Source organism: Notothenia coriiceps, unplaced genomic scaffold (assembly GCF_000735185.1).
Source record: "Notothenia coriiceps isolate Sejong01 unplaced genomic scaffold, NC01 NC01_scaffold00005785, whole genome shotgun sequence".
In the NCBI taxonomy this organism is placed as follows: domain Eukaryota; kingdom Metazoa; phylum Chordata; class Actinopteri; order Perciformes; family Nototheniidae; genus Notothenia; species Notothenia coriiceps.
In genome coordinates, this window is record NW_011338486.1 from 98,322 (window position 1) to 125,070 (window position 26,749).

Below are 26,749 nucleotides of genomic sequence, written 5' to 3' on the forward strand. Positions count from 1 at the left end.
TCACCAGCTGCTGTAATCTTACTTAATTTACATTTCTCCTTTCCCTTTCAGCCTCCATGCCTCTGTGGATTTAAATTAGCCTGGAATATGAGCAGAAGACGAAGTTAAGCAGCAGCAGCAGCAGCAGCAGCGGCGGCGGCTGGCTTCCTGCAGGTTTTCTCCCAGGCTTTTTGTTTTTTCCGTGGACATGCCTGGTCTATGGAGCGAATCTGAGCGAAGCTAGCTGGCCGACAGTCCGACTAGCGCAGCATTTCCAGGCTTTTGGATGATTGTTTAACTGAGGAGCTGATTTATTTCTGGATCAGCCCTACCTCCCCTGTAAGGACTCAGTATGGGGGAGTCCAGCCTGGACGATGCCAATGTCAAGGTGGCTGTTCGTGTACGGCCCATGAACAGGAGAGGTGAGGGGGCTTCAGTATGCTGTGATTTGGATTGTTATTGGTGCTTTTACCCTCAAAGTGATGCCATGGAGAGACTGCATCTGTCTTCATTATCTGGGATCAGGTTTACATGATATATATATATATATATTTAAATATATACCTTGATGATATGCATATACTTGATGTCAACATAGTCTTATGAACATAACAAAATTAGATGAACATAATTGGTTATGGATTATCTTAGGTTTATCTAATGCATAGCTATACACACACTGCATTTCACAGCAACATTAGGACACTGGATTCACTTAAATACCCACTGTTTAATTTCCCTGAGAAAGTAATGCCAGTCAGATATCACCACCCATTAGATAAATGAGCTTCTGTAGATAAAAAAAAAGATGTGGTCTGGATGGCACATGTTTGTACACTGCTGCCATAGGGCCTTCCTTATGGCTGCCTGCCATCCAGCAAGATTTAAGGCTGAGCTGCTGTGTGAGATCATCTGTTACAGAGTGTACACACTTTGGCTTCTTCTTCGCTGGCTGATACAGATGCCAATAGCTTCTTGACTTCATCTGTCACTTGCTGCAACAATGGGACAAGTCAGATGTTTTTACAGAAGAGCTGTGGAATGGTACTCAATGAGGGCAACAGAAGTATGTCAGAAAAACATCAGTGCAAAGTACCATTTACTAGAAATGAGATTACTCTGTGATGTTTTATCTGAGAGGCCCCTATCCTCACTGTTTCACTTACATTATAGCAACACACATGCATCTTCATTCGAATAATCTTCCCTGGGCGGCTATATGTTCACACATTGTTACATCCTAATTTGAGAGAAACCTGGTTAACAAAGGTACAGTATTCCACAAATCTGCCTGCAAATGCTCCCGTCCATTATATTGCAAATATCCAGTGCAGCATGCATTAAAGGGCGGATGACCTTTCCTGGTTGATTGCCAAGCTGTGTTTTTGCCTTGGGAGACCATGTGTCCCATGAAAGAAGGAGGAGGAGGAGAGCTGCTAAGACAGAGTAGTGACAACTGACAACAGAGAACACTGGTAGAAGACATCACGTGTATCTCTCTCTTTCATTTTCTCTTTCTCTCTCTGTCCTCCCTATGAGCTGGAGAAGTCGGTCACAAGACCAAGGCATCGGATCACCGCACACTTCACACAGGCAGGGATTTACTATGAACTGTAAGGGAAACTCCGAGATTAGGATGTTCATTCTTAGTAATGTCATACTGCTTGGCTGAACCTTTATTTTGGACACAGAAGTTCCATGTATTTCTGTTTTTGAAAAACCAAACATTGTGTAATTTACCCATCAAGGTTGTGGTTATTTAGATGGTGACACAGAGAGGCTACACGTTGGCTCTTGTGGAATTCAGCCTCAGATCAGTTTCATTTAATCCTCTTTCACACATAGTTCCTGCTCAATTACTGTGATAACCTTTCAGGCATCTCATTTTCACCTTTTAAACATAAACTACATTCAGGGCAGTTTCTGCCTTTCGCTAGAAGACAGACATTTTTCTTTGTTGATTTAAGAATAAGATACGGCAAGCCAGGCCAGATGTATGTGTACGAGGTGGAAGACATCTTATCATTTTCAGGAACATGGCAAGCGGGGAATATTTTTTCAAAACAAAAAATAAGCTTGTTTGCAAAACAAAAATAACCTTTATTGCTTGTTAGTTTTTTCATTTACCCTTGAAAGCATTTATGTAAACTTTAAACAACTCATGGAAATGGGGATGTGACCTCCCTTTAATTACAATATTGCAATAGCTTTTCTTTTATTGAAAATAGTTTGTTAATGTTTTTGGTGTTGCTTTGTTCTAACAAATCATATCTTAATTAATGTCGATCACTGAAACGGGGTGTACAACTTATTTTTCTTTGTCCGACAGTGGTATTTGTGTTTATATATATATATATATACAGGACTGTCTCAGAAAATTAGAATATTGTGATAAAGTTCTTTATTTTCTGTAATGCAATTNCAGCAATATTAAAATAATAAAAGGCTTGCAATATTTCAGTTGATTTGTAATGAATCCAGAATGTATGACATTTTTGTTTTTTTAATTGCATTACAGAAAATAAAGAACTTTATCACAATATTCTAATTTTCTGAGACAGTCCTGTATATATGTGAGATTTCCTTCTGGTCTCTGATTGGTTGAACCCACATTTGATAAACCCTAAAATATGTTTTTTTTCCTCTATAGTCGGCAGGTGTCAGAGCCATGCAGATCACTGGAACAAAAACACAGCAGTATGTTAATAACACCCAAAACACATATTACTCATATTAACACAAAAACCAAACTACAGACTAAGTTACCCATAGATATAGATTAAAATATGTGATCAGTGGATTTCTTTTAGCTTGCTCCATTTGAAAATGTCTTTTGACAGACACTCTGTTGTACTTGTCTGTGCAATGCAAGTGCTTTAATTTGCATAAATCATGCCAAATTGGCCTTTTTGCTGAACTGTGACAAGGTCTTGAGGTGGGAAAATTAAGGTTTGAAGGAAATGTTCCTTATAATTCAGCGATAGATTGCAAATGCAAATGAGGCTTCTTAAGATTTACTGTAAATTAATTATTCTCGCTACTTCTCAATGATTGTTGAGGTCTGTTCGCAATGGGCCCTTGTCCACTTCCCACTGTCAATGTGCAGTCATTTAGTCGGTCAACATTCTCTTCATCTTACTTGACAAACCACTAGAGGTACTTCACTGAAGCGCCACTTCCTCTTTTCTGTTATTGTTTATTTTAAAATGTAAAATATTGCACTAATAAAAGCTGCACAGCTTGCACAATTTCAAACATGCAAAACATTTTCTGCTACCATTGTAAGCAAATTCCTGCAGGTATCCAGTGCTGCTTAGTAAGGCAAAGTCAATACGAATTGGGTAAAGGGGAACGAGAAGGAAAAGTTTAGAGTGAGCTGTGCCATGTTTCCAGTATTAAGAGTTCTGATCCCTGTCTAAATGGAGCTTCTGTCCATAACTGCCCTTGTTCATGTGAGGCTTTTATGATTGCAGATAGACCCCAAACAACATATTATCTCCGAGAGAGGACACAGAGTTTTTCCATCCAATGTTAGTTTAGTGGATCCTAACCGCCTCTAAAGAAATTGCTCTGCATTTCCTTCGCTAAAACATCATTTGCTCTTCAGTTTCTCCTGCCAGACATTTGCTTCACTTGCAGTTAAGGGAAGGCAAAGAAATACACATTCTATCTCCTCACAGCTGGTGCTATGAATCAGACCTGTTGCTTTGAAATAATAACCAGGTTTCTTCAACCTGGATGGCACTGTCCCTGTGGCTCCCAGGTTGAGGAGGAGAGGTGCTGTAGCAGCAGCCCAGCTGGACAAAGGCAGGAAGGGAGTGAGTCTGAATGAATATTTGCTAACATTGCGTAATGCTCCATGTTCCCATGGCTGTGGCCTTCGAAGAACAGAGCAACCCCAAGCATAGCAACGGCAACACTGCGGCCAATAGGCTTCCTGGCTGATGTGCCAAACCTCAGCACCGGTAGCCTGGGCTAGGACCTCAGAGAAAAAGCCAGCGGAAAGAGGGAGTTGGTAATGGAGCAAGAAGAGGCAGATAACAATGAGTACATTTATCCTCATAACCACAAAGCATCACACTTTCCCCTCAGCTAACCAGGATGTAAAGATCCAGCAGTAAGAGCACATAATGAGGGAGCAACAGGAGAAGACGGAACGTTCATCCTTTCTATTGCCTTATTTCCACTGCATGGTTGGATCAACTCGCTTTTGGTTCCCAGTCTTTTTCTCTATTTTGTCTTTCACTGCAGGGAATACCCCCTAAGTATAGGAGGGATTCTCCGATGATCTCATAGTGTGATTTCTCAGTTTTGCTAAAATTTGCGCGGAGTGAAAAAAAGCAGTTGTCGTCATTATTATTGGCCTAACATTGGCTATTTAAGAAATGACTGTTTTGTGCAGGATTTCCTGTTTCCCGCTCTTCACCAATCAGAGGGTCTGCTGTGTATGGACTCCAACTTCTAGTATCAGCTCAGCCCATCTTGGACCCTTGCCCAAACTTTATATTGCACTATCGCTCTCACTGTGGTTTTGTCACTTACTTAGATCACCCTGCTATTTTGCTTTGTAGTTTCCCCGACAGCAGAAGAATCAGATGGTGATTCAGCAACTCTGACCTTTGACAGCAAGTTTCAATGGCTCTACCCCCGTGTTCCTGCCAGAAACAGCAGTGAGGCTCTCTAAACAGACTTCTAATCCCCAATGTTTCTGGTTTTCACTGGCGTAGCTCGCTTCTTATCTGATATATACCTCCTCCAGTTGGGATTCCCTTTTTCTCATGGCAGGAAACCATAGCAGGGGAGTCAGAGTAGTATCCATGAGAAGACACTTGTAGAAAGAGTACCACAAATGTGAAGTGACTTGTGTTTTCTTTTTGCAAACTACCATTACAGCAGGGCTGCCAACACTCACGCATTGAGCGTGAGAGTCACGCAATTAGCCCATATCTCACGCACTCATGCCACACATGCCTTTCCTCACGCTAAGTTTTCGTCCAAAATAAATGTGTATAAATATAAAAATAAAGCGAAGGAACAGCAAACCGAGCGGTCTACGAAATGAGACGGTCTTCTGGCTTAGTTCAGTAAAGTTGGAACAATATTGGAAGATTCTGATTTCACGGATCAATAACTCATGAACAAAACGTTATTCAGACACAAATGACGTCTCCTAAGTACCTTGGTAAGGTTGACAACGAACTACAATCACATTTTGATAAAAAAATGCCAAAACGCGCCGTCCTCCGAGCTGGACACATTACATTGGTCTCTATCCGCAGCCGGAGAAGAAACGAGTGCTCAGGGACCGTCTGCAAAGTGCAACTCCCCAAAAAGAGAATACAATAATATTCAATCACTATTATACAGCTTATTCCTACCAAACTCACTACACACATCAATAGTCTCCTGTGTGTCATACTACATCAAGGAGTTTGGAAGAATATGCTTTTGAATAATTTTGGGGAATATTTATAATGTAAAATCTTCAATAAATATGTCATCATCTTCAATAACTTTACTATTATACAGTATATTTCTACCAAACTCACTATTTGCATTGTTGTTGTTAGCATCTGGTTAGCTATTTAACGGATATTAAAACCTGTTTCTAAAACAATGAGAGGGAGAGCTCTCTGTCCTGTCAGACTGAGAGATAAATACAGCTCAGTGAGGTAAGGGACTCTCTGTTTAGATAGTTAACTTTAGTCTAGTTATCTCAGTGGGTCTCAAACGTTTTGGTAAACATTGATGAGAATAAATGAAAAACAGTTATGAAATACTATATGACAGTAAAACAAGAATACAGTTTACAAGGTGAGTGATTTGTAAAATATCCATAAAGAAAAAGAAAATCTGTTTACAGTTCTGTTTCATATGGGTGTTGAGAGATGTATCCTTAAATTAATTTTGCTCTCAAAATGCACCAGGTTGATGCATTTAACTTCAATATTTAAAAAAAAAATCTTCCCGGGGGAGCATGCCCCCGGACCCCCCGGATGTAATGACCCCCCCCACTTATAAAATAGCACTTTACCTCTGCTTACACTTATATGCCATGAGCTGATTATCGAGCCTTCATTGTAGGAGTCGCGGGTACACTGTGTATGTACGTATTCCACTGTAGCGCGGTACATTAATGGGAAACCCTAGTTTGTACATGTTCAATACGTTTGTAACACTGTACACATGAATGTTTCTTTTTTCGGTTCACCAAAAATGCATATGTTTGTTTTGAAAACAAAGCCAAGCTAAATATTATGTGTTTAAAACACACACAGCCTGCTGACAACCAACAACAAAGTTGAAAACACTCTTTGCAAGGTAAATTGGGCAGGTATTGCCAGGTAAGCTACCTTGAGTTGCTACATGGTAAAGTCATCGCACAATAAGAAAAGGTTTATTTGAAATGAACTTTTCACTTTGATGTAATCTCGTACCATTTCTTGATCAAGAACATAATGGCACCGCTGCTGACTCAATCATGAAACTGTTTGTGCTCACCCCTCCTTTAGAGAAGTCTTACCTTGGTTAGGAAAAGCAACTGAAGGCATAACTTCCATAAAAGGACACAGTTTAATACTGCTTTAGAAAGTTCTTGTAGGAGAAAGGAATTGAAACCACAGAATGATTTCCCTGTTTTAACAGATTTGCTGACGTTTAAACTAGTTGCAGGTTCTTGCATGCTTGCTGTGTAATTGAGAAATGGCTATTGGCAGTCGTCTTAGGCATGATTGTGTCTTCTAGCATTCTGTATGTAAATACTGGACCAAATTGTGATAGTCAATACACACTGATAAGATTACAAGTAAGCTAATGGTTCCTTTTTAAAGGGCTAGTTGAGCGGCATGGATGCTTGTTTACATGGGAGTCTTGAACCAGGCCTTACATTTTGAAGGACATGATTTATTATCTGTAAGAGTCCTTGAACAAACACTGATTTGCAAATAGAGGAGTGCTGTTCTAGCCTTGACCTCTGACCTCCCTGTTGAAGGGGGCAACATGGAAGAGGAGCAACCCATGGGGGGCAAATAATCCCACCCCTATCTTATCAGGTTAAATAGCATGCATTTGTCATTGAGTTGTGTGGCTTGCTTTGACAAACAAGCGTCCTGTTTGCAGAGAAACTCATTTTGGTGACCTTATCCTGTATTATAGATTAGCCTACAGGCCAAGATAAACACTGTTTTCATGATTACTCACATTATGTCACATGTTAATTTGATATTTAAAACAATAAAGTATGCCAGCATCTGTGGCCCAAACGTTAACCAGCAGTAAAAGACTGGTATTATTCTACCAGTAAATGTGTCTACTCTGCAGGAAACCACAGTCAAATGCCACCTTTTCTTTTCTTTTTAAATGCCAGTTATTTGAAAAACTGGATGCCCAGGACATGCTGGCAGCACCTAGCCTGTGGATAACCCTCCTTACCTCTCATTGGCAAGAAAGATGAATGGAGAGACTGACTAGCCTCGTGAATTTCCAGTGCGGTTCATGCTGTTATTTTCCAACACTTCTGCTGGTTACTTTCACAGCAAGGCTTCTATTAGACGGTTGAAGGACCGACTCAGCTTTGAAAACAAACATCATATGTAGCACTTGTGACTAAAAAGAGATCAGATATATACTCTGTAGCGCATTCCTTGCATTTGTAGGAAAAATTACTTTTTGACAGGACAGAGAAATAGTAGTTGGCAAAACTACAACAATGACGAAGCTTTCTTTTGCTGCCTTAAACGGAGAATTGTTGTGTGTGTGTGTGTGTTCTACTGGAGCACAGTTTGAACAGCACCTGATGTTTTAATTTGACTTAAGATCAAGCTGGTTTACAGGTCAAAGTTTACAAGGTGGCTTATACGTTTCTTCAGTTATAATATTTCGATGACAACAGAATTATGATGTCATTGTTTCACCTTTTATATCCTATGTTGTCATTAAAAAGAGCTGTAGGTGACAGATGGACTTACAACTTGAAACTGAGTGTTGAATAACTGTAGAAACCTGTAGTTGTAAGTTGCGTGCTGTGGTGGTAACTCTTTGTTCTTTTTTGATCCACAGAAAAGGAATTAAACACTAAATGTATTGTGGAGATGGAAAATAACCAAACGATACTCCATCCGGGCGGAGCTAACCTGGGCAAAGCAGACTCCAGGTACGTTTCAGTAGCTTGACTACAACCTGACAACAAAGATTCACGTCATACATGTCTTATTTCACACGTTATTGTCTATAATTGTACAAACATGTTTTATTCATAAGGTAAAGTGTATTGTAGTTTACATCTTATGCAGCACTGATCAAGAAAATAATACTGAGAGATGTGAGGTACTGACACTTTGAGGTGACAGGATCACGCATGTCTTCTGAAATCAATGGCAAGCTAGTAACTGCAGTTTCTCCCTCTAATAACACACAGATGAGCAAAATAAATAGCCTTTTGAACCTTAAAGCATGGAGACTTGTCACAGTAGAGGCACAACATACATGAGGATAGTAGGGCACCTTTTCAAATGTTATCTCTCCTCTGAGTCATAACTGAAATCAGAGAACACTGTCATGGTGCACATATTTATAGAATCATTAGAGCTTTCTGAGGATATTATTAATAGCTCCGTCATCCCTTTTATCTTCCATCTCAAATCAAGAACTTGCCGGAGAATCACATTTTTAAGATGTCTCTAGTGCTGATGTAATCCAGGGATATTTGTCTGTGCATGGGTATTTTGCAATCAGGAACTGCTTGTAGCCAATTCTGCATACTTTCAATTGTGAAAATTGTAGCATATACTCTCCAACTTCCTTTTTATTGCTCTCACACAGATCATCATTTTCTACAGCTGTTATATATTTGTTTGATCCATACTGTGCTGTGAGCAATGTTCATTACCTTGGGAATTTTCTTGTTTCCTATTTCCTGATTGCTACTTTTGAGAAGCTTGTCTCAGATTGGTTTTGGAATGTTCCTTTGTCGACGCAATGCCGTTTTTGGCAGGAAGCTGTTTCCCCGTTAGAGACAGGTGTAATTCAAATCAAACCACTTGACTTATTCCCCTTTGGATGTTGCTCCGATTCAGCCCTGTTAACCAGCTGCTGTCGGTGGGAAATGCAGTGGGGAGTGTTGAGTGTCTCTCAGGCATTAGGACGGATTAGATTTGGCCTGACAACGGAGAACAGAAATATGTGTTGGGGTGTCTGAGGGATGGAATGTTGCTGTAGGATCAGACCCAGCAGAAATGTTTCAAATATAACACCCGGCGGACCAACTGTGAAGTTAATCACTTCATCTGTAATGAAACCGCTGTAATAATTACAGCTGTTCAAAACACTTCAAAAATAGTAGGCCACACTTGATCACCGACCCGCCATCTGTGTGTGTGTGTGTGTGTGTGTGTGTGTGTGTGTGTGTGTGTGTGTGTGTGTGTGTGTGTGTGTGTGTGTGTGTGTGTGTGTGTGTGAGAGAGAGAGAGAAAGATGGCAGTGGCGAGACGGAGGCGGACAGAGACAATTACACATGAAAAGAAAGACTCCATTGCACTCCCGTCCTCCTTCACTTTGCCGGGTCGTCACTCCCAGCGCCCTGGCTTCCTCCTTTTTTCCTCAGCTCTTCCGTTGCCGTGGCAACACAGGGGGAGGTTAACTCCGGGTCGCCGCCAGTGACCGTGGAGCCCCTTCCTCGAGTGGGCAGACGATTGAAGCGGGGGGGAAAAACACTGGTTTACTCGAGCATCTGTCGACCATAAACTTTCCCGGTGACTTTTATGGAGGACAAAACAAGAGCGGAGCTGTAGTCTGTCTCCCCGTCTCTCGGTGACAAAGGAGCGAGGAGGCAGCCTGAGGACGGACTGACTGATGGCTGCCCTCAGCGTGCAGATGCTATTTTTATTTTGTTTGTTTGTTCCCCATTTTCCATATCCATACTGTTTGCATTGTAGGAATATCTTCCTCTCAGCTTTTACAGAGTGCTTTAAGTGCTTAACAGTTGAGACGGACTGGACCGGGTGTACCAAGGGAGTAAAGTTAGGATGATGCATGGTGTTTGCTTAGCTGGCTGGATTACCAGGATGTCCTTTGTTTCAATGTTGGGAGATATATCTCCCAAGAGAGAGTGAAGCTTCTTGACTGAATCCCAATTTGTTTCTTTATTTTTATCTTCAAAAGCCAACTGTGGATTTGCAAGATGATGCCTACATTATACTGACTGGCAAGATGACAGTATTGTCTTCAAAACAACAGAAAACTAGTTCTGTAATAGCATTTGAGGAATAACGTAGATAGGCAGAAATACATTGCATCATATTGAATGTTAAATCCCTTGTATTATTAGCTGTTGCCATTTGCAAATATTCACTTTAAATGAACTATATCTTAAAAAGATCTCTATTTCCTAGAATACCAACAACATGCTGCATCCTGTGCCACCTCCAAGATGCTTTTGATCAACTTGCCTCCATTGCATTGTCTGGTAGTTCTTTCATCCATCTTCATTTGAACCCATAAATAGCCATTCCTACTGTCCTTGCTCATACAATCTGAACATATCACAACTTTTTGACAAAGATTTCAAAGGGATTTGTTAGCATTAAAGTGCTTTAGTGCAGAAAAACAGTGACAATAGAAAAGCACAGTGTGGAACAGAAGATAGACAGGGCATTAGCACTCCAAACAACTCAACTCTGGGAAGGATATCCTGGGTCAGAGGTCATGTGACCCTGCCACATAGATGGAACAGATAATCCTGGCCAACTTTTAGCTGCCACATCAACCAGCAAGGCGCTGCGAGGCGAATCAAATGCATGCAAGCGCACATTCCTTGTGGATTACTTTGTAATGTGAAAGTTCACCTTGTGAAAGTCACACTTAAAGCTAAAGTCCTGTCTGAGCAAAACAAGCCCCTGTGCAGTGTTTTGGCATCCAATAAGCCTTTCAAATTCTCATATCTGCCACATGCTCAAGTTGGACTTCACTGGATTGTATTGCATTTCAATGTAGCTCCTTGCATTGTTAAATGCTGCCTCTTGTGATGCAGTGAAACCTTTCTCTTCACCCTCTCCTATGGAACCTTTACCTGCGACATGTATATGCACATTTTTAGCCGTAGACTCCTTATCCACAGTCTGACATGATATTCAGAGCAGCCAAGGATTAGTCCTGTTTGAAAATAGATGAAAGCTTTTCTGTTTCTCTCGGGCTGTGAGTAACAGTTTCCCATCCACATAATTCGTTACACCCATTGGGGTTCATCTGATATCTATCCACTCAATGGTTCACTGCAGCTCTCAAATAGAACTTTCCTCTGTAAGTGTCGATTGTCTCTGCTGTAGAGCCTACTCCTGAATAGTGAGTGGACTCTGGCTAGCTGCATGCACTACAGATTTCCATCAGCATCGATCGGATTTTTTGTTTTGAAGTTTTTGGACATATAGTGCCACATCTAAGCTATTTTCCCTTCCTTTTTTAAACTATACTTAAAAATAGACTGTGTAATTATCCTAAGAGGGTTAAAACGTTGTCTAATTAGCTTTTGAAAACTAATTTAAATTAAATAATATTGGACAGTGTTTGAAGGATGTGTAGATAGATTAAAAGGGTAAAAAACTTTCAAAGTCATGCATTAGTGAGGTTTAACTAAACATCCTGCTCTGAACATACGCTGTAGGTCTCATGTGGCTCTCTTGCCTTCCTAACTTCACATTCTCTTACTATACTTAGAAACCATTAGACCCTCTCGTTTACTGAGCCACGGGAGAGAAAATGCCACACACCATTGAGACAAGGCCATGTACAGGACTGTTTAAACAGACTTGAACAACCCTGACACACAATAGACCTTGTCCACCCAGTGTGTCTGCCTATTCATTGCCTCTCTACCACATGCTGTTACATTATCATTTAGCCTAAGCAGTAGGGCAAGAATATTTGAAATGATTTGAAATGGAAGATAAAAGGGATGATGGAGCTAATAATATCCTCAAAGTTATAATGATTCTAAAAATATGTGCAACATGACAGTGTTCTCAGATTTCAGTTGTGACTCAGAGGAGAAATAACATTTGAAATGGGGCCCTATTATCCTCATTTCCAGGTTCATATTTAAATGTTGTGTCTCTACTGTGACATGTCTCCATGCTTTAATGTTCAAAAAGCTCTTTATTGTTCTCATACTGCCTGTGCTGCAGCACCTCTTTTCACCCTCTGTCTGAAACCAGAGCCCAGTCTGCTCTGATTGGTTAGCTGGCCGGCTCTGTTGTGATTGGTCGACCACTTAGAGATGTCCCATCCCTTAGCCTATCACGTACAATGTGTTGGAGCGCTAGCCAATATAATTGTTACCAAGAAATGTCATCATGTTATGGAAGTAAACAAAGAGCCCAGCCATTAACATGCACTCAAATGTAACACACGAGTATAATAGGGCCCCTTTAACATGAGTTCTATTTAACATTCAGTTCCTTCCAGAAGCTTAACAATATAAGTTTGAGTGTTTGATGTCAAACAATGTTCACATTTGTACAAACTACTTTAATGAATGTTTATGTATCCTGACATCCGAATTAGGCCTGATTTACATCTGTTGTTTATCCAATCAAAACATCCATAGACAACTTTTGAATTCTCCCCTATGAGTCATTTGAAACTAGGCCCTCCCTTGCAGGTCATTTCCTTCTTTTATTTGTCTCCCTCCCATCTGTCAGTTCTGTGCTCTGCTGGTGTGTCTGATTCAGTTTTTCCAGCAGCAGTGCACTGGGCAGCAGGTCTCAAGTTCCTCACTCTGCCAGTCTCAGTGACTCACTGCGGTGTTGACATTATATCTTGTTTCATGAAGTTTGAGCATGTTGCTTTTTATAAGCAATGCTTACAGAGGATCACCAGGAAAACATCTAAGCTACGATTTACTAGCTCCCTATTCTTTCTGACAGCGATGGTAACATTTAGTTTTTGCTGTCTGGTATTTAGAATCCTTTGCTTTTGCACCCCTCCCTGAATGACTTGGTTACCACTAGAGATGTCCTAACCTCCAGAGTTTGAACTGCTGGACCATGGCACTTTGTTCTAGTCTGTCAGATAAGCAGACAGCTAACCTCCTGCAGCCGTGTTGTCAGACCCTACAGTTTGCACGATGACCGAAGGCTGTTTGCTTTAGATTGGTGAAGCTGGATGTTGACACACTCTGACAACGATCTGTCTCCTGTCAGACATCAGTGAGGCAAACACAAGCGGCTTGGTTTCCCAGGGGATTTACAAAAGAGACTGTGCGGCCACTTTCTTGGAATGTTGTTGGACATTTTGTGTATTGTGTATTATATTTGCTGACTTACATTGTGGCCAAATGTGGTTTTTAAAATCCTTATATCTGTTTTTGGACGTAAAGGAGTTTGGAGGTGTTTTGATGCAGGATAAAGGCAAAGTGGTTAAACAGTCCTGAACCATCGATGGTGGGAGTTTCTAACAGCCCACTAACATAATGACAGGCTTAGAACAATGAAGGAAAGAGGATTTCATTCATCCACATGACTACGCTGGAGCCTTTTCTCCACCATTTTCCAGTTTCAGACCACTTGACCAGGCTTAGGTACGGCTTTGGACAGTTACAATACTGATTTAGCAACATGGGATTAAGTGCAACATATTCTTTGAAATGTATGAGGTAACACAAGTACATCTTAGATTTTTGTCAGGTGACACACATCGCATTAAGAAAGTCAGAAAATGTAAGCCATAGGAGAAAGAGTTTAAATGAGCACAAACTAAGCTTGCCTGGGCTGTAGTGAGAAGATACTGAAACAAAATGCAAACACATCAGTTAGCTCTGTGACCTTAAACCAGAGTTAATATTAAGAGAGTCAGCATTTAGCCTGAGAGCTGAGGAGGAAACAATAAATGTGCCATTCTCTAGCAGCATAGTAGCTCCAAAGAAAAGGGAGGATAGCAGACAAAATGGTCCATCTCCTAAATACCGTATGTGGGGAGGATTCCATAGCACTGCCCTTGTTTTTTTGTACTGCACGGCTTAGCAGAAAAATTACAGGGAAATAAAACAGAAAATGAACCCAAAATGAAACTGCCTCTGCGGCACCAGTAAGCTAATCTCAGTCCAGGCAAGAATATCCTTTTGTGCATTTATTTTCTTGTGTTTTATTAACCAAACATCATCAAGTACAGTTGTTTCACCTAAACTCTTTCCCTGTGGCTTATCCTGGTAACAAAACAGGTGTCCTCTCTGGTGCCCCACCAAAATAAATAAATAGAAAATCACCAGGGGCCCAAAACCACCTTCAAAATAAAAGCATACTAAATAACTTAAATTAACTAAAACAATTACACTAAATAAGAATACAATTTACCAAAGCAAAAACAGCAAGAAAATAAATGTTTAATTACGAAATAATATAAATCAATATATAGCTCCAACACACGGATAACATCCAAACACGCATGGGATGGTAGGAATGTATGAAATTGGCATCTTTACTGGAATTCATCGTGTCCTGTATGGTACAGGAAGAACATTTCTTGCTTACGTGTGAAATAGTTCCTTGTTGTTGATGGCTAGATGCGGAAAAATTGACCATGCAAACTATTTCTATTTCTAGGTCAGCTTTGCTTTTTAATTTATTTGAATAGTATGCAAACTAGCATGAAAGAGCTTAACTACACAGGGGTTCAGTTAATGTGCATCACATGGATACAAAGGGAAAATATGATGTGAGGGCTTAATGTCATGCACATGCATGATTCTTCCATGCTCCACTAAGCTAGCTATGGTCAAAATCAATCAGTCAAGGAATTATTAATAAACACATGTTTGTGTTACTGCCCTTTTTGGGAGTGATTATGTTTTAATTTTCAGGATTAACTGTCAAGCAATATATTATAAAGAGACCACATCATATTTGTATCTAACACATATAGTTGGAGTTAAAGCTTTCCTCCTAAAAACTAGTTGTCAGAAAGGAGATAGGATATGCTTGGCCGTCTGCCATTTTCACAATATGTGGGGAACTAAAGCCCCATACAACGTTACTCAGTGCTGCTGCCATTAGCCTGTTCCATGTCCTGCTCCATCCGTATGTACTGTGTTACACTGATGCCGTTTCTCTCAGCTTAACATTCCAGTCTCAGACCCAGCCTCTTTCGTCCCTAACCCCCCTGGCTACCTTCAGCCTCTTTTCTATCCTCCATTCCTCATTCCTCACTCCCTACACAGCCGTGGATGGTACAGTCCCGTAGAGATAAAAAAATAAAAGAATGCAAGAACAGTAGAGAAGGCGAGAGGGGAGGGGGGGAGCAGCCATGCATTAAGTCATTTTTGAAATGACGGTGATCAGAGCGGAGGAGCATGCCGAAGGGAGGAGGGACGAATGGAAGTGTTCGAGGACCGAGGGAGGCGGGCTCTCGGCTCTCCTGACTACCTCATTCTCCCATTTCATTGGTCGCAGGGCCCCTAGCTTGCGTTAATCGGAGCAAGACATGGGCGACCCTTCTCGCCTGCAGGTTTTGAAGCAATCGTGACGGCTGTCATCACTATGTACGTCAAAACCTGCCGCACCAATTTCACCCCTAGTGTTAGGAGGTTGGAGAGATAGATAGAAGGCATGGAGGATGCACTTAAAGCCCCAGAGAGGATCGTCATGGAAACAAAAATAATGGGGAATTAGGGATTCATAATTTAATATTAGAAATTCTAATAACTGACATTTTGACAATGAAAACCCACTAAGACACCCCCTGTAGACCCCCAGCCTATTTCAATACTTCTCTTTTTTCCCCTCCATAGACAGTAGCGTAGAAGATGTCCTATTTGCATTGTGGTTTAAAGAGAGCTGCTAGAATCAGTAGGGCGTCAGATAGTTACTCTGCATGCATTTTCTCTGTGAATGCAGCACGTCAGCAGTGGAGTGTCAGTGAAATGTGAAGTATTGCAGATTGGACTGGAAGCTGGCTTGTTCGTGTAGAACTGCAGCTTGGGCGTTTTGTGAAGAATGTGCATGGTTAAAAGGAAACAGGTGTGTGGATGTCTTTGTGTGTGTTCCTGCGCGTCTATCCTACCAAGAGCTAAGTTTAAAAAAATGTAATCAAGGTTTTTTTTGTGATTCAGCTCAGGGTCAGAGCTAGATACGATGTAAGTTCAAGCATTTCATATTGATGGTGACAATATTAAGAAATGGAACAACTGGGTTTAGGGTCCTCACAAGGATAGTGTGAGTGAGTGTGTTATCCTCTAATCATCCCCTTCCTCTGGCCTCATCATCTGACTTGATGTAACTCTCTGACTGACAGCTGCCCTCTGGGCCAGCTCCGCACAGACAGAGGAGGAGGAAGACTACGGGTGGCCTGTAGTGAGGAAGATCAGAGCAGAACAAAGCAAATAGAGAAAAGCATCACTTTTAGGACGAGAATGTTTTCATCGAAACGCTGGACAGGAAATAATTGTACACATTAGAGAAATTCATTAGGGCAATGCGTGTTTTGTATGAGTTTATGGGGAAAACAATACTGCCATTGTTATGGAATCTGTTCCCTCGGGTCTGCTGGTCATGACATTGTCATATTGCAGTAAGCCTGTTAGATTAAAGCGCTGACCAGATTGATGAAGTTAATACCCAAATGATGATTTTCACTTTACAACACGAGAAGTATGTTAGTTGGTTTTAATCAAATGTAGCTAGGAATTGACTTTTCATTAGTGCAGTTAAAAAATAACAATGGCACCTCCAGCTATTGTAACTGTCAAATAGTAAAATACTTAGATTTTGAATAAATTGCCTCAGCTGATTGCTTATGTTACATAGTATGCCATCTCTACTTGAAGAAGATGATGAAGCATTGCAATAATAAGCGTGCTCTATAAACATATACAAAATGCAATTTATAATTGCTATGTGGCGTTGGAAAATCTTAAAAATGCACTTTAGTTCTAAAATTTGACTTTTGAAAAGATGGAGAATCTGGAAATCTGTTTGGTATTATCTGTAATATGAAGTTTGCAACTTTCTACAACAGATCATGTTGCTTCTAATGCAATTATAGTATTTTTTAACAATACCCTTATTTATTATTACCAACTTACTTTTATGCACATTTCAAAAACATGCTGACCATCAAAAGTGATTTCATGTACAAAATGAAAACTTGCTGTCACTATAGTTAATGCATTAACAGTGTGAGTGCATGTGATTCTGCCAATCATAGGCGATCTAGACACCTTCAGTGCTCACATCAGCAGATCTTACTAGGAACAGATCTTGAACTTGAATTGGGTGTAAAAACGGTGCTCTTGTAATTTACATCTGGTATTATTTGTCTGTGTTCTGCAGAGGAGGGCTATATTTCTGTAACTCTATGCTGTGGTTTTATTCTTTTTCAAAACATAACTATCTTAAATCATTAGCCTGGTCCTGATGCGCTGGCATTCCTCAAATGTGGAGTGACTGCTGAGGAGATGGGTTTTAAAGGACATGGCTCTTGGCTGTGTGCTTAATTCTGACATTGTTGCATGTGGGTATATCTCTGCACATATATTTATTCAGTTTTTACTGCAAAATATCGCACAAATATCAGAGCCAATCCCCCTCTCGAAATGTCAATTATTTTTAGACCATTTGTGAGCATGACCCCGACCCACTGGCGACCCAGTGACCCCTCTCCGCCACCATCTGATTCTGCCACACACTGCCTCCACCCTTAGCCAGCTTCAGTGCCAACCCCCCCACACACGCACGCATGCACGCGCACACACACACACACACACACACACACACACACACACACACACACACACACACACACACACACACACACACACACACATATATGCCCACACACAGACATTCCCACAACAATCCACCCAGTCCAAGACCTTTTTCCCATCTACCCGAGCCCTCAGATGTGAAAGCAGAGCCCATCCTGACATCCACAGACACAAACCCTTACCAAATCCCCTAAGGAGTTTTTTTGACATGTGACAAACTCACAAGATGTAAACAAGCTATTCAGGCACAAGGCCGAGTTTAAATGAATTGTGTACTAAAGCGACCGAGCCTGAGGCCAGCCACTCCAGTTCAGCCTTTGTCTCTCATTCCGTCTCTGTTCGTTATTTCTCTCCGTCTCTTTTCTAATACAAGGGCCACATAATAATTAGCTTGAACAGTAATGGATAGCTAGGAAAATTATTTGTATTCTGTTTAAATTGCCAAAGCATGCTCTGCAAGGCTTAACATAATGCATCCTCTGTAACATGTGCACTTAATGTCATCTTCCTATCTCTCCACATGGTGCTGTTGACCCCCCCCCCCCCCCGACATCATCAGGAATCAAACCAAGGTAACAGCATGCTCACACACAGAATTTCACAGAATGTTTTAACACTGAGCCAATTCAATAGCTGTGAATAATCTCTGTGTTAACAAAGAAGACGCTGTATTTATCTGGCTTAGTTTGTCAACTGGTATAAACCACAAAACAGTGTTACAAAGTAATGATTTGTAAAACATGTTTTGCCAGAAGAGTGCTTTTTTATGATTAGAGTTTCATTCGTGTTGCTAAGACACTTTTTTAAAACTTGTTTTTGACTCAGCCTTTGTCTTTTATTCTATCAGAGGACAAAATCCCATTATGCCCTAACCTAAAAATCACAAGACATAAAAAGTACATTAGGTTGCACAAAGACGAAAATAAAGAAACCATTTGTATCAAACTTTGTTCATCAATTGAAATCGAATTAAATCAAAAATATGAGCCTTTTTCATATTTGACTGCTATTTAAAAACACATTTTTTAAGGGACTACATGAATACACAAGCTACCATTTGGATAACATTTCACCCTTATATATTTATTGATGTTTTCCAAGAAAATGCAAATAAAAGGTAAAAATCCCATAATACGTTAACATGGCGCCATTATAGTCCGTCATAGATTCCTCACGTGCTGCCACTGTTTTCCCTCCCCAGGTTTTTGCCTATGATTACTGTTTCTGGTCAATGGATGAGACGGATAAGGATCAATTTGCCGGTGAGTCAATTAACTGATCATTAAAATTATTAAAGTTTTAATATTTCATGGATTAAAAGCCAATCAAAGAAGTTAAAAGACTAAATATGACTGTGCAATAAAATACAGTTCCTCTTGTGTCTGTCTCCAGGTCAGGAAGTGGTCTTCCAGTGCCTTGGGGAAAGTCTTCTCCACAACGCCTTCCAGGGCTACAACGCTTGTATCTTTGCCTATGGACAAACTGGTAACTTCCCATGAGACACAACTATTCTATAACAGAACATAGGGTAGGGTGGACAATGGGGCTTCAATTACCAAGTGTAACCGGTGTCGTTAAGCGATCTCTGTGTTTTGTGTTGTTCACGGATGAGACCCGAGCCAGCATACAGTTTAGACGATCTCCGTTTAATTGACAATCTGACAACAGATATAACAAATCAGTCTTATATTTTTTCCTCACAGTGACTCCTCTCAGAAAAAAGGTGGCTACATTAGCGGTTTTGAATCAGTTGGACATTTTAAAAATAATCAAGCGTGCGTGCTTCTCCAATTTTTTCCTTCGCATGCTTTCAATAACTACAGGACAATATGTGAATAATCGATCTTTTCCGTCATTAGTACAGTGCCCTAAAGCTCTTTGTAAAATGATTAAGAGAGGAGTGTCAGTAAGAATGTTTTGAAACAGGAAGGTTGAAAGCCTCTCTTCTGTCAGGTGTTAACACAAAACACTGCACATCTTTCCACACACTTGCTAGAGCTGTTAAATCAATCAACTGTATACACAAAAGCCACTTTCTAATGCTATACAATAACATTGTGTCTGCCATGGCTACTGCAGTCATCTTAATTGAATGATATTATTATTCTCCTCACCTTTAGGTATGTAAATAAGAAAGAATAATGAATACATTTACACATGTTTGACAATGTAAAGAAAACTGACAATGTAAAGGTATGTTTAAGCCACAAGTTTGCATCGTGCTTGCATGTGCTCTCTTAGCTTTGTTAGTCTTATTAGTATACAAAAAAACACCTATTTTTGTTATTAATGTACAAACTAGATACAACCATACACCTTCTGAATCCAGGTTGTCTCCTTGACTGAACCACCAGCTTAATTGCTTTGTAAGCTCATTCGTAAAACAGACTTTAATGAATCTGGACAATAACCAAATCAAACTCACTAACACCATCTTGGCAAGGACTCAGTGGAATTGGCATAACTTGCTTCAATTTTGTTCCTCGAGGTTCATGATTACATCACCAATGTTCTGTTCTAATTGGATTTGTGTGTGTGTTGTAACCAGGCTCGGGGAAGTCGTACACCATGATGGGTTCAGTTGACCAGCCGGGTCTGATTCCCCGGCTGTGCAGTGCTTTGTTTATGCGAACCCAGAAGGAACAGCGGGAGGAGGAGAGCTTCACTGTTGAGGTGTCCTACATGGAGATCTACAACGAGAAGGTCCGAGATCTGCTCGACCCCAAAGGGTATGACCCCGAACTAATCTTCTCACCTTTTTGTTGTGGCCCATTTAATCCTCTCTGTCGACCTCTTTGGCTCTATGTATAAAATATAGTTGTTGGAGCTTCTTAACGGTAACACATTTTTCACTGAAGTGATCAAATTATGACTTTTAGTGTGAAGCTCGAACGGAAAATGTTGAGTCAATGGTGATTAATAAGCTCAAATTAGATTGATTTCCAAATGCCCACCATGGGAGCCCTGATATTTGGACTGAAACACAAATAAACAACAGTCATGGTCTGCTGGATCAACCTTAAATACAAGTACATCCAGTTTGTCTCTGCTAAGTTAGCCTACTTTTGACTTGAACAGCCAGTATCTTGAGTACATTGAAGTAAGTTGTTATCACTAGAGAAAGTTGCCGGTGGATGTGGTCCCACCAGCTGCTGTAGTCAGTGGGAGAAAAGATGACTCCTCTGCCTTGCAGCCAATGACAGAGTCCAGTTCATGTCCAGCAGTAAATCAGCACCACGGGCCTGTGTTTGCCACCCCAGACAGCATGACCTTTGACCCACTCTCACTTTATGACCTTTCACCTCAGTAAAAATGGCCGAAGAGAAGCAGGCCATCTGACAGCCATATGTGCTTTGCCGTGAAGCAGAGAATGATGAGGTGGTCCGGCCTGGAGCAAGTTTAAACCAGGGTCAGAGAGCCAAGTGCTAACAGAGTCTGTATGAACTGGGGACAGTCGTAGTGATGGCAAGAACCTCCTGAGCCTATAATGCAACTCATCAGATCAGATCATTTGTAAGACATTGTTTTTTAAATCTGGGACAATTCATATAATTTAACAGGGACAATGGACAGTCTTTGACCATCCCACAGTTAGCTAGATAGCTACATTTCCTTAGCAGTCCATGGGGAGTATTATAGTGTGACGTTTCAAAATTCAGACGACGGTACAGAGGACAAAATGTTGAGTACTCTATTGTAATATTTAATTTGTGCAAACAAGAGTTGTTTGTCTGTGTTTTAAACCTACTGTTATTTTCTATCCAGGGGTAAACAATCTCTGAGGGTGAGGGAACATAAGGTTTTGGGTCCCTACGTGGATGGCTTGTCTCGACTAGCTGTGGCGTGCTACAAGGTAAAATAGTTTATAACATGCTTTTTTGTCATGCTGATTCACTGACGTCTAATGCTGTGTTGCATCCTGGCTGCCACATCCGATAGCAGCAGTTTGCTTTGTAGTCCCTCCAATCAAACTGGAAGGGGTTAGTTATAAACACGTCCAAATTAAATAAATTGTGTAATTCAAATTGAGCTTTCCAGGAGACTAAAGTTATTCACTATTTAAACAGGAATCATGCAAAGAATTACAAAAATGACTGTGTTCTTCACAGTCTTCAAAGTTTTTTTTATAATTGTATATATGTAATAATTGTTGAATTTCTCTTGTTCTTACAGGACATCGAGGTGCTAATGTCAGAGGGGAATAAATCTCGGACTGTTGCTGCCACCAACATGAATGAGGAGAGCAGTCGATCACACGCTGTCTTCAACATCATCCTCACACACACACTGAAAGACGTGAAGTCCGAGGTAAGAAATGACACACACACACACACAGGCTGGGCTAGGGCACAGTTTTAGACAGAACAAATACTCTTTTAAGTAGGGATGCACATATTTGATCACCGACTGAAGTTGCCTTTTCTGACAAATAAATGTTGTGCCAGCGAAACATTGTTTTATGTGAAAGGTGCCCCTGTGTATACCTCTAATCACTTTCACATTTAATTTAGGCTAAACTTAACTTAAAAATAAATAAAATTGAACAGTCAATAATCAATCACTGGTTAAATCCTCTAGATATTTGGAGTATACAGCATGGTATTACGTTTGTTGTTAGAGTATGCCTAAATAGGTCAATCCTTTTCAATGTCTCCCATCCACCCCAGTGCACTAGATTGTGTACGAGTTTGATCAAAACAAGTCATTAAATGCCTTTACTCCCTTACCTCCTTCTTCCCAGAAATGATGTGCTACAGTGGTATAACAAAACATATTATTGATGGTGGAGGGCTTTGTAGGTGAGGGCCAGTATTTTGAAGTTGATGCAGTGGAAGACGGGGACTGGGGTGATGTGGTGCCATGATTTGGTGTGTGTGTGTGAGGAGTCGGGCGGGTGCATTTTGTACCAGTTAGTCTATTGAGGGAGGATGAGCTGATGCCGTAGAGAAGTGAGTTACAGTAGTCAAGGCGGGAGGACATGAAGGCATGGATAAGTCGTTCAGTCGTGTGTGAATTATAAATCGTGAACATTTAAATATAAAATATTTCTTGTGTGTACCAAAATATTTTAAGTGATTATTCTTAACCAAAATTACAAAAATGTCATAAAAACACATATTATTCTAATATGGGTGATATTTGACTCACTTATGGAAGAGTGTAGGGTCCAATCACTTGTACATCTGAGGGTTAAGACTGTTGTACAGACCGCTGCTAAGCATAATAATGACCGTTTCTAAGGAGGATTAAGATGGAGAAATGAAAAGAGGTTAAAAGATGGAGCGCTTGACGTCAGATACATCAACAGAAGAAGGCATACAGGAAGTAAACACTAACGGGAACACGGTATGGGCTCTGGCGTTGTTTAAGGACTTAGTGAAATAGAAACTGTGAACAGACTTGGACAGCTACAGAAAACATCGATCAGTGTTGCCATGCAGACATTTTTGTCTGTAACACAGCAGAAGTGTATGTGTAATCTTGTACATTTGACTAGGGAAACACTGTCTGGTGTCTATCAATCAGCCCCTGCAGCCTGTAGTTACAAAACGGGATGATGTCAGCTCAGCTGTCTGAACAGGCACTCCAAGAAAAGATCAAAATGACTAATTCTCCATCCTCGCTGACACACTCCAGTTCTCCTGCTCCTTACTCTTATTTCCAGACCAAGTCACCATCAGCGGATCCTGTTAATAATTTACAGGCATGACTTTGAGTCAGTCAGCTGATACAGCCTGCTCTGTTTTCAAGGCATGCCCAGAGTCAATCACTCAAAGTTAGTCAGTCAGTCATTCAGTCAGTATGCACATCAAGTCAAGACCTGATGCAAAGACTGTAGTCAGTGAATGAATCACTCGGCTCATACATCCTGTCTCTGGATCACTTAGCTCTTCTTGCTTTGTTAATGCAAAATTGCTTTCTAAATACAAAACGTTGAATGGGCAAATATCAGCACATTTAAGTTCAATCTCATTTATGTTTTAAAAAGTAATTACATTTCTTATTTACAAACAATAACAATTGCTGTCCAATGTTGGAATGTTGGACCTATGGTCTTAAAGAGTTATGATTTAATCAATATAGTAATTGCTAGATCAATCAATAATAAAAAGTAATACATTTTGGAACTTTGCATAATTTAGTCACTTTAGCTCAAATAGCTGGACATAGCGTTGGCGCTCATCAATGGCTCAGCTAGTGGGAGAAACAAGGATGAAGGGACAGGTGTAATAAAACACAAAGCCAACTATGACTGGTAGACAAATAACTCAGTGCTAGATCATTCTTTCTGACGCACTGCTCAGACTTGTCAACCAAACACTCAAAGTTCAGTCACTTTGAACTTTGGTCCTACTCGCTGCCTGTTGTTTGCTTTTCTGGTCTATGCTTTCCTAAATCCAGTCAAACTTTGGTGACTTACTTTAGTATAGTGCTTGAAAAAAAAAGAGAATAGTTTTTCCTTGATGCCATCTTGATTGTTTTCCACATGTAGCGTGCGTTAATGCCCTGCTGACACTGGTTCTGTGCTTTGTGTCTTAACGCTGCGTTAAAGATTCTGACACGCTGTATGTCCTGCCTGCTGATCTGGTTACTGACCCAGGTATCATCTCTTCTGCTTACAGAATCTCTTGTTAAGAAAGGAAACTGCTGCCGTGGCTGGTGTTTCCTCCTTTTCACTACATCCACCAGTTAGATGTTAAGAATTGAATAGGACTAAAGAGTTTCCTGCACATTTGGTTTGCTGCCAGGACAGGATAGGACAAGACAGGATAGGACATGGCCCTGTAGATTAGAACCCACTCATAGGTCACCGCTATTGAGTGGTGCAGTGGTGAAGTACTTTTGTAGGCTGACCCTGAAGTTGGCATCGCAAAGGCTTCCTCGATTTAAAAAGCTATGGGATTTTTACGTTAGATTTTTGGAATATTGCCGAAAAGAAAATCTGTGGCAAACACACATTTGGTCCTATACTTACACGGTACGTTAGCAGGATTATCCCCACATATTAATACCACTTTAATAACAGTTAAAGTACAAATGCAACTTCCAGAGGTCAATAGCTAGTATAAGGCTATAAACAAACTACATCAGGAATCGCATGTCTTCACGTCTCCACCACTAAACTAAACTGCCTTTTTTAAGACAGGTAAAAGATTGACATTCACGAGTGGGGTATTTACTGAAGTATATTAGGGCTGCTCGATTATGGCAAAAATCATAATCTCGATTTTTTGGGTCAATAATTGTAATTGCGATTATTAAATGCGATTATTCATTGACTTTGAAAACATAAATTTATTGGAGAAAAAAAAAATCGTTTTATTTCGATTACGTTGTTTTAATAATCGTTGCAAGCCATAATCATAATCGCGATTAAAATACGATTAATTGAGCAGCCCTAACGTATATGATGTCATAAAACACAATGTCAGAATCTCTTCAGCTTGTATTAAACACAGACCTTATTTCAGACTAGCCAAAACATCATTCAAAACACCATTCACTTTGAGAAGAGGGCACCCGTTAGTGCTAAAATGCTTACTTATTTCAGAGTTTAGGACTCATTCCTGCACCACCTTATACAGAGATACGGTTACTGTATATGCTGGTCTTTCTGGCCCTATTCAAAGACATGGTGTTTTTTTTTTGTTGTATCTATTCTGTCCGTGTCCCAGATAAATATCTCTTGTTAGTTTAACAGTTTGCTTTACTCTAGGGGATTTTGGAGCACTACAGGTCTGAGGCTGATCTGTATCAGTTTGTCTTGTGACCGGGTCTTTTCATGGTTCTTTCTTTTTCCTTTTACTGAGGTTTTGTTAAATGTGAAGTGAGGAGTGCGGTGCCCTTTTTTTATGTTCAATACTATACTGTTTTTCTCACAATACAAACTCCTCCTGATGACATGACTTCTTTTACATAGGCATTGAGATCCATTTCATCACACTGGGCTCCCCCTGTTGAATATGATATTTTGAAACATGACAACCAAAGAAGTCAAACTTGAAGTATGTGGACTTTCAGAGGTCACAGGGTTCCTATTCTGTTTGTTAAAGTATCAGAAAATGTAGGAAACTAGAGAACAACAGAAAGCACTGTATACGTCCGAAACCCCCTTTTTCCATGTTAGAAAGCTGTGTTTTCAGTCAGTGGAATTTAGAAAAATGTGAACAAAGGTCGAAGGTCACATCACTGAAGAAGATAGCAGAAACACTTTGGAATCCAGACTGATTCATGGAGGTTTGAATGTGTAGGAGTAACCTGTTTCCTCAATAAGAAGTGCAATACATCACAGGACCTGGGCAGTGTCGGGCACCTCATTGTTTGTCTTTACTATAAAGTTACCTCACAATTGAGCCTTAACACCAGACATGTGTGAAGGGGCCCTATTGTGCTTTTTGGGGGTTTCCCTTTCCTGTACTGTGTTATAGGTTTTTGTGCATGTAAATGTCTGCAAAGGCTGAGATCCTAAAGTTCCCTTTTACTTCCATTACATATTGACACAAACATGTAACACTTGCACTAGTTCACAAATGCATTGTACGTGATAGACTAAGGGGCAGGACATCTCTAAGCAGTTGACCAATAACAACAGAGCCAGCCATCTAACCAATAAGAGCAGACTGGGCTCTGGTTTCAGACTGAGGGAGAAAAGAGGTGCTGCAGCACAGGCGGTATAAGAAAAAGAAAGACCTTTTTGAATATTAAAGCATGGAGACATGTCCCAGTAGAGGCCCAAAATACAAACATCAAACCTGAAATTGAGCATAATAGGCCCCTTTAACCACCAGTTGATGATCTGATAGAAAACAGTGGCTGAAGAGGGTCAAATGAAGATCAGGGGCCGTATTCACAAAGGATCTTAGGGCTAAAAGTAGCTCCTAACTGGCGAATTTAGGAGAAACTCCTAAACACGAAATTCGAGAGGGTCTGATCACGAGGAAAATCCGGATTTATTATGAACACTTCAACCGAAGAATCACTTATTTAAATCTCACGGATTTAGATTCTGACTGTGCGGCG

The 26,749-nt window shown here is 40.4% G+C and overlaps 1 protein-coding gene across 5 annotated transcripts in view; it reads left to right on the plus strand.

The window, feature by feature from the left end:
• The window catches only part of LOC104943156 (kinesin-like protein KIF13B), a 46,547-nt gene that overhangs the window by 1,026 nt on the left and 18,772 nt on the right, over nt 1-26,749 (plus strand). For all 5 annotated transcript variants that reach the window (XM_010768485.1, XM_010768484.1, XM_010768486.1 and 2 more), the window contains exons 2-9: nt 52-401; nt 8,038-8,131; nt 18,288-18,300; nt 18,930-18,990; nt 19,121-19,213; nt 20,277-20,457; nt 21,494-21,581; nt 21,902-22,036. In XM_010768485.1, coding sequence (XP_010766787.1) covers nt 332-401; nt 8,038-8,131; nt 18,288-18,300; nt 18,930-18,990; nt 19,121-19,213; nt 20,277-20,457; nt 21,494-21,581; nt 21,902-22,036 — 735 coding nt within the window. In that variant the 5' untranslated portion in view covers nt 52-331. The remainder of the gene's footprint in view (nt 1-51; nt 402-8,037; nt 8,132-18,287; nt 18,301-18,929; nt 18,991-19,120; nt 19,214-20,276; nt 20,458-21,493; nt 21,582-21,901; nt 22,037-26,749) is intronic.